Consider the following 8909-nt stretch of genomic DNA (forward strand, 5'->3'; position numbering starts at 1 on the left):
GCTATTGGGGGCTCATCCAGAGTCTATTCTTGTGCATGAAATGAGAGGTGCTGAGATGGGGTAAATTCTTGCCACAAAATTACAATTGCCCAAAGTTCATCTAGGTACAGAGTATGTTCTTGTGCATGAATGCAAGGTGCTGAGCTGGGGTTAACTCTTTAAGAATATTTATACATATACATTGTGTACAATTTCAGTGTACAATTAAAACTTTAATGTGATTTAATCACATCATAACATTAGTAGTAACCCACTATTTCAGTGTAATTTCAGTGTGTACAATTAAAAGAATATTTATACATATACACTGAAATTGTGTATAAATTTACCCCAGCTATCTAGCGTGTACAATTAAAAGAATATTTGTACACTGAAATTCTTTTAATTGTACACACTGAAATTGTACACAATATTCTTTTATACATATCTAGTAGTAACCCACTATTTATCTGATTTATTTGTATAGGAAAATCACTAATCACATCATAACATTAGTATTAATAATAAGTGACACAATACATAAATGATGGATGCACGTAAGAATATAAACCACAAAAATATCCTTTAGCGAGATGAGGATGATCAAGGACATCTACCCCAGCTATCTAGTAGTAACCCATATAAATGAATGTACTGTTTAAGAATATTTATACATATACACGATGCTATATCCCTCTAATGGGAATGGTAAGTCCATAAAACAATGGATCAATTATGCTGTGATTTCAAGGGCTAGTAGTCGTCGCAGTTGTTGTCGAAGGAGGGGCAAGGAAAGGAATTCCATTAGGGAACATAGAAGCAATTGACGACGGAATACTAGTTGGAATGTTCTGAAATGTAGGTAATGTGAATTTTGGAATACTAGGCATTGGTGGTAATGGAGGCAGTTTAGTAGTACTTGGTATTGGTGGAATTTTGGGATTTCTTGGGACGATTGATGGAATTGCAGGAATCGGTGGAATTGCGGGTATGGTGGTTGATGTTTGCATTAGTTGACGTGCTGCCGAGCTAAACCCGTTATTTGTCGATGAAATCACAATGAGCAAAGACAATGCAAAGAAGATTTTAGAAAAACCCATGGTTTTTTCTTTGGTGATAAATGATAAATAAGATATTATGATTAGATTAAGCACTTGTTTTTGTGGTGGATGTAACTTGTTCATGTTGGTGCTTATTTATAGTGGAGAATCTTAAAACGGTTGCAAGAAGTAATCGATGCGACATTCATTATGTTGGATGAGAAGTAGTTGTGTCTTGAGAGAAAGTGTGTAAAGAAAAGAAAAAGTAGTTGTTATAAGTTGATGATCAACTTACTATGTATGTATTTTTGTCTTCCAGTTTAGGCAAACTCCCAGCTGTTTTTCTTCCTTTTAACAAAAGTACTATACTAGATTTTGGGTGCACGCTAATTAACTTCTAAGATGTGGCGGTAAATATTTAGATGTCATATCTACCAAATTATGGGTTTATGTTCATGTCAACCTTTTACTGACTTTGGTTCCTTGGCAAAATTGACAGTACTTAGCAACCAGACGAAGAAGAGCGCTTTCATTTTCGGGTACATTATTTATAGTAGGTGTTGTGACCGTGCGTTGCACTGGCTTAGATATTTTGTGGAGAAAAATATGAATCCGGTAGTTTTTTGAGATTCAATTTAAAAAAAAAAAAAATAGATAATAAAAATAGTAATATTAAAGGTAGTCACTTAATAGAAATTCTAATTGAAAATAATTAAATCTAAGAATTAAAGAATTTATTGTAATAAAAATGTTGAACGATATGACACTGGTGACGACATAAACTATACCGGCAAAATAGGAAAATGTACCGCGACACACACAGTAACTTGGATGTATCATGACTTGTAGCTATAAATAGAGAGCCATGTAGAGAGCTGAAGAGGCAAGTAAAGAGTGAGGGAAGAGAGAATACCAAGAGCTTGTAGTGAGAAACGAGAGCTTGCTAGTGATTCATATCCCTTGTAACCTTGAAATCGAGTAATAAGATCATCCTTTCACCCCCGTGGACATGGGTAATCATACCGAACCACGTATATCTTGTGTTCTTGTGCATCCCTTTCTTATTTACTTCATGGTGTGTGTGTTTATGCTTCTTGGATGTAGAAGTAGGGTTTTCCGCATCTACATTCTGGCGCCGACTAAGGGGAGCATGTAACATCATTTGATACCTTGCATCAAAACCATTAAAGAGAGATTCAAAAGCTCCTACAACATCTTTGGATGTTAGTTGACGCAAAGTGAAAGACCCTTGTGGTTATGAGTTGATAGTTGAATCTTTTAAAACCATTTTCTTCGAGATCGGGTCTTCTACATTTGTTCTTATCTAGTCTTTGAAAAGTTTGCAGAGTTTTCTTTTTTAGTCGAAATAATTATGTCAACGGTCTGAACTGTTTTGTTCTTGTTTAACAAAGCTTTTGTCGCCTGACGAACAAAAATCTTCTTATCTTACGATCTTGAGTCAAAGAAACTTATGATTGGTTTCGCTTTGAAAATATTTTCTTTACATCAAAACCTTTTGAAATAGTTAAGATCTTAGGTTTGAGTTATGGTCGACCGTGACTAAGACGAGTTGTAAGAAAACTTCGAAGCTCCCAAAAAGATCATCTTTGATGCTTGGTAGAAGATAGAACGAAACTTCATCTCACTGGTCATATTTCTTCATGGGCTAATTGAACATGACAGTAGCAGCGGCGAAATCAACTCACAATCATTGAGTTAGGATTTTCCGAAGTTATGGCTAGAAAGGGTATGGTGAGTACTTCGATGGAAGTCTCATCCTGATCCCATAAAAAGAGCCTTACAGCGCCGTTGGAAAGCCAAAAGGTCGAGAAACCTTTTTTTGGAAACTTGTGTAGTTGATACACCGACAAATCGATTGACGGAAGTCATCACTACAAACCCTTTCCAAGAGAGAAATTTTCTGATCAAGCGTACGGATGATTAATGATTTCTGGAATAAAGAATGTTAGGACAAATAATGATTAATGCATAGGAAAAGTACCGAAAGCGAGGTAGCAAAATAACATTTCAAAGGTCGTCTTATCATTCAAAATCACTTGGTTTGCTGATTTCAGCATGTTGAAGTAAAAAGGAATTTTACTTGTTCGAACTTTTTTCTTTCCTGAAATTCAGAACTGTTGTACTTCTTCCTTAACCTTTTCGAAAACAGTCCAAAGTGAAGTGTTGTTTATTTTGCTGACATGGGAAGGGGAGGGTGAGACGAAGAGTAACAATCACACCCGAGCCGATGGAAAGTAATTCCGGGACGGACAGGATTCTGATGAATCGGACAATAGAAGGAACTAGCGCGCAGGAAGGAGTAACGGACTCTTGACAAAATAGTCGACAACATCAGCAGGAAGAATCCCAGGTACATGGTGGAGGCATGGAAACTGTCAATGAGGAAGTCGACCTAGGCCGAGATGATGATCCTTACCCGAGAAGATTAAGGATCAACCCAAGCCAAATGAGACTAGAGGACATGAGAGACGGAATGACTGCATCAGACACAGAAGACGAGGGCGAATCGCAAATGATGCGAAAGGACTGTAGACGACCAAGGAAACGCGTGGAATACCGATTTTCCTTGGAACAAGAAGGAGAGAGGCTTAGAGGGGTGCACCTAGAGGTGGTAAATTCCATCAGAGACATCCCACCAATAGCAACCGCTCCCCCTGTAGTTCGTTCTATGGCACCACCAGTTCCATCACCCAACATGGTAGGGAACCCTGTAAATGGTCATTCCAGTCACGAGAGTACCGACCCGAAATTGCTATCAATTCTGGCCAACCAGAGAAGGTAGGAAGACATAATAAGGGAATTGCGGAGAAGAAATCTGCCGCTAGAGCATGAAAACTATCAACTTCGGAACCAGAGGTCTGGGTCACGAGGGTCATCGATCCAAGGGGACTCCAGCAACCATACCCGATCAAGGCAAACCCGAACTCCACCCCTTGTCTAAGGGTGCATACTCGACCCTAACCATACGATAAGCGGATACGGTCCTCCCTAGAACTCTTCAACTGACGAGGAAGTGCATAACGGGTGACCCTAGGCGGCGACGGAGGCCAAACTCAGACAGCTGGAGGATATGGTCAATAAATTGGCTGGAGGAGGCGAGGACGATAAGATGGCAGAAGTGATTAGCGAGGCGTAGAAAACTCCATTCACTAAGGAGCTTGAGAGAGATCCGTTCTCCCCTAAATGTACACTCCCAACTTTTCCTTCCAGGTTCGATGGCACTGGCGATGCAGGGGAGCATATCAAGATGTATAGCATGTCCCTATTTCAGTGGAAGAACTATGACGTGGTTATGTGCAAATTTGTTTCGGAAAGTCTCGAAGGCGAGGCAAAGAACTAGTTTTATACTTTGCCCGATGATTCCATTGGCAACTATAGCGTCCTAGTGGAAACATTTCTTGAAACCTATATGCATAACAACATTGCTTGCCCAAGGGTAAATAAGTTATTCACAATGGCACGAAGGTTCTGGGAACCCTTAAGATCCCTAACGGATATATGAAGAAAGATATGTACCGATATCGGAAAGGTTCATGTCGATCAACAGACCTTCGGGTTTGAAAACTCATTAGGAAAATCCGATCCTATGGATATCAATGTACACCGAGAAACCGCAAACTCTAAGGGAGATGAGGAAGATGCAAGAGCATTACATCGCATTAGAGGAGATACAAGAGGGGGAACAGGATACAGGAGTATAAGAAGCCAGCGCGGCGGTGGATCCTGTCCCTCGGGCAGATCCAAAACGATCATAAAAAAGGCCGATGGCACCACAGCAAGTCTCGGTCAAGAAGGAATGGGTCGAGAAGGGAAAGAAGCCTCGTCACGAACCAAGAACTTACACGCCTCTAAACGCACCAATGGAGGAAATATTCAAGGAAGTAGAAAAGAGAAGCGATATTAGATACCCTAAGACCAGGGGCATCCAATTTGACGAGACAAAAAATCATCCCGAGTTCTTCCATTACCATCAGTACCGAGGCCACTCAACTAACAATTGTCGAGAGGTAAAGGATATCTTCCAGCATATGATCCGAGATGGGTACTTACGACACTTCGTTAAGACAACGCCGACACCTACCCAGCCCGACGTACCAGTACATCAAGTGAGGATCGATCGCGAAACTCGGTTTATTTGGAATACCATCTCGCAATCGGCAACTCAAGGGTTCGACTTAGGGACCAACACTACTTATAGAATCCACACGAGGGATCGAGCAGGAAAAAGAGATCTTCAGTGTGGGAAAAACCTTACCTATGGAACCCTGGATGATGCAGCCGATCACCTTCTCAGCAAAAGATGTTCCCTCGAATGGCCAAGCACATGGAGATCCCTTAGTGATCACCTTGATCACCGAGGAATGGGGAGTCAAAATAATACTGATGGACAGTGGGAGCTCAGTTGAAGTCCTTTTTTACGACACGTTTAAAAGAATGGAGTTGTTTGATGAAATTTTAATCCCTTCAATTTATCGAATTTACGGCTTCAATGGTACAAAGACTATACCAAAGGGAGAAGTCACTCTCAGAGTCTCGTATGAAGAGGGATACTTGGACACGCTTACCACATTCTGTGTGGTAGATGTCATATCGCCTTATGAGGCAATCCTCGACAGACCTTGGATTGCAGGCATCAAAGGGGTGGCATCGGCATATCATCAAAGGTTGAGATTCCCATCTTATCTAGGGGTGGTGGAAGTGTTAGGCAACCCCCAAGCCACGAGGCAGTGCATGCAGTTAGATATCCAGCAAAATGAAGAAAGACGATCAAGACAGCACCGAGAAAAGAACAAATCCAAGGATATAAAAGCAGGGGAAGAACTGGAAAAGGTTCTCTCACAAGCCATCGCAGCTTACGAAACAGGCGAGAAAGAGATCTTATAGCTATCAAAGGAGGCGACGTCGGTTGAAGGGAAAACCGAGAATATAAAGGAGCCAAAGCCTAATTTCTCGACTTTAGAATCTACCCTTCAGGTTAACTTCGGCACCGAGGAAGAACCGGAGATGGTAAGAATTGGAACCCTGCTATCAGAAGAACAAACATAGTAGTTAATAACTCTATTGAGGGAATACATTGATGTATTCGCTTGGAAAATGTATGATATGGAGGGGATCGATCCATAGGTATGCTCACATCATCTAGGGATAGATCCCAAATTCAAGCTGATCCGACAAAAGATGCGAAAAATTACACCCGAGCTACAAGCCGCAGTGGAGGCCGAGTTAAAAAATCTACAAGTGGCTGCGATCATTCGAAAGGCTCAATAACAGCAATGGATATAACACATGGTGATATTCCCTAAAAGGAATGGAGGAGTTAGGATCTGCATTGAGTTCAATGACTTGAAGAAAGCTTGTCAAAAGGACAGCTTCCCTCTCCCCAGTATTGATCATCTAGTGGAATCCATAGTTGGATACAAGGCGATAACACTAATGGACGGGTACTCGGGATACAACCAAATCACCCTGGATCCCGAGGATCAAGAAAATACGTCTTTCTTTACGCCTAGAGGGCTATATTGTTACACTAAAATCCCATTTGGATTGAGGAACGCCGGCGCCACATATCAAAGTTTGGTGGAAGATATGTTCGAGGACAAGATACACAACACCATTGAGGTTTATGTGGACGACATGTTAGTCAAAAGCAGAGTAGCATCCAACCACATCGATGATCTTCGGGGAATCTTTCAAACTATGAGAAAATATAAGATGCGAGTAAACCCGGCCAAATGCACTTTTCGGGTTACCTCGAGTAAGTTCCTGGGATACATAATTACCGATAAAGGTATAGAAGCCAACCCAGACAAGCTTAGAGTTGTATTGGAGATGTCATCCCCAGTGACCATAATAGACGTACATCGGTTAAACGAAAACTTGGCAGCACTAAGGAGATTCATCTCACGATCTTCGTATAAATGTAAAGATTTCTTCGGGACGTTAAAAAAATGAGAAAAATTCAAATGGAGCGAGGAGTGTGAGGAGGCATTCCAAAAAACCAAGCAACATCTCGCGAGTCTACCAGTGTTACAAAGACCCGAGCCCGACGAAGTGCTTACCCTATATTTCGGGGAAACTAGTCATGCCATAAGTGCGGTCTTAGTCAAAAATGTGGGGGCAGAAGAGAAGCCTGTGTACATCATAAGCAAAACTATGAACCCAACGGAGAAGAACTACACCAGAATTGAGCAATTACTACTAGCCTTAGTGTTTGCAACACCAAAGCTTCGAACGTATTTCCAAACTCATAGGATTCGAGTACTTACGAAGTCTTCCATAGAATCAGTGCTTGACAATGCAGCAAGGTCGGAACGGATCTCTAAATGGAGTGCTCAGTTCGATATCTTCTATGAGATGAGAACGGAAGGAAAGGCAGTGGACGATTTTCTGGAAGATTTCCCTTTAGACGATGAGGAGAAGTCGAAGACATTCCAGGCATGGAAGAAGACCGAGAAGATCCATCCGACCTCCTTGAAACTTGCAGTCCGACGCGATGGGAAGTCTTTGTAGACGGCTCGTCCAATAAAGATGGGTCGGGCTTAGGACTAGTCTTCACCATACCAAAGGGGAAGAAGATGGTTCACTCCTTTAGGCTTGAATTAAAGGAAACAAACAACTTCACCGAGTACGAGGCTGTGATACATGCTTTGCGGATGATAGTCGAAATGGGGATCCACGATGTGAGGCTAACTAGTGACTCTCAGTTAGTTATTAAGCAGATCAATGGGAAATACGGTATACATGACCCAGTATTGCAGTAGTATAGGGAGCTCGCCCAATTTTATATCGGCCAAATACCAAACATCAAGTTCCGACAAATTTGCAGAAAATATAATCGAAATTCGGACGCGTTGGCATACATCGCCTCCATGCTAACAGACCTGAGCATTGAAGGCATCAGAGTCATGAGAATCCTGATGCCATCTGTACCTGAGCCAGTAGACATAAAAGCATATATAGCGGTAACCACGGCCGAAAAATATGAAGCCGGCGATTGGCAAAAGCCCATTCACCAGTACTTGGAGACGGGAGAGTTACCCAAGGGACGACCCGAGATCAACAAAATTAAAATCAAAGCAGCGACGTACGAACTAAGAGACGGTGTTCTGTACAGAAAGTCCTACCTAGGTCCACTATTAAGGTGCCTAAGCAAAGAACAGGGGCGCTCAATACTAAATAAGCTACATTATGGGGCCGCGGGCAATCATAGCTCGGGTCGAAGATTGGCAACCCGATCCAAAACCATGGGATATTTTTGTCCCTACATGAACGAAGATGCAAAAAACATGGCATTAATTTGCGATGAATGCCAAAAGTTTGGCAAAAATATACATGCATCTGCAGTAACTCTAAACTCAGTGATTAGCCCTTGGCCTTTCGCCAAGTGGGGGATCAATATTGTAGGATCCTTACATGTCGGGTCAGAACAGAGAAAATATTTGATCGTGGCTACCGGCTACTTCACAAAATGGGTGGAATCTGCACCACTGCGGAACATTCGGGATAAGGACGTTTTTCGGCTTATTTGGGAACACATCATTTGTCGTTTTGGTGTACCAGCAGTAATCGTCTCGGATAATGGAAAACAGTTACAGGGAAAGAAGATTGACCTACTATATAACACCTACAACATCCGGGAAAGCAAGGTGACGCCCCTCTACCCCGAAAGTAACGGGCAGGCCGAGATCACAAACAAAACCATAGCCGACAACCTAAAAAAGAGGCTGGATGGAGACTACAACGAGTGGTATGAAGAGCTCTACAACTTTTTATGGGCTTACAAGACTACTCGAAGGGAAGCAACTGGCCTATCACCCTTCATGCTAACATATGGGACAGAAGATATTCTTCCAACAGAGGAAATGATAC

The 8909-nt window shown here is 41.8% G+C and overlaps 1 protein-coding gene across 1 annotated transcript; it reads left to right on the forward strand.

Annotated features, from left to right (window-relative positions):
- The first annotated feature begins 5474 nt into the window (after positions 1–5474).
- On the forward strand, positions 5475–5924 carry LOC113350955. The gene has a single exon (XM_026595049.1). The coding sequence runs from the start codon at positions 5475–5477 to the stop codon at positions 5922–5924; it is 450 nt and encodes a 149-aa protein (XP_026450834.1).
- The last annotated feature ends 2985 nt before the right edge of the window (positions 5925–8909 follow it).

This window comes from Papaver somniferum, chromosome 2 (assembly GCF_003573695.1).
Source record: "Papaver somniferum cultivar HN1 chromosome 2, ASM357369v1, whole genome shotgun sequence".
Lineage (NCBI taxonomy): Eukaryota > Viridiplantae > Streptophyta > Magnoliopsida > Ranunculales > Papaveraceae > Papaver > Papaver somniferum.

Coding starts and splice junctions, on each gene's coding strand:
- LOC113350955 (XM_026595049.1), top strand. CDS start 5,475: ATGGAGTTGTTTGATGAAATTTTAATCCCTTCAATTTATCGAATTTAC.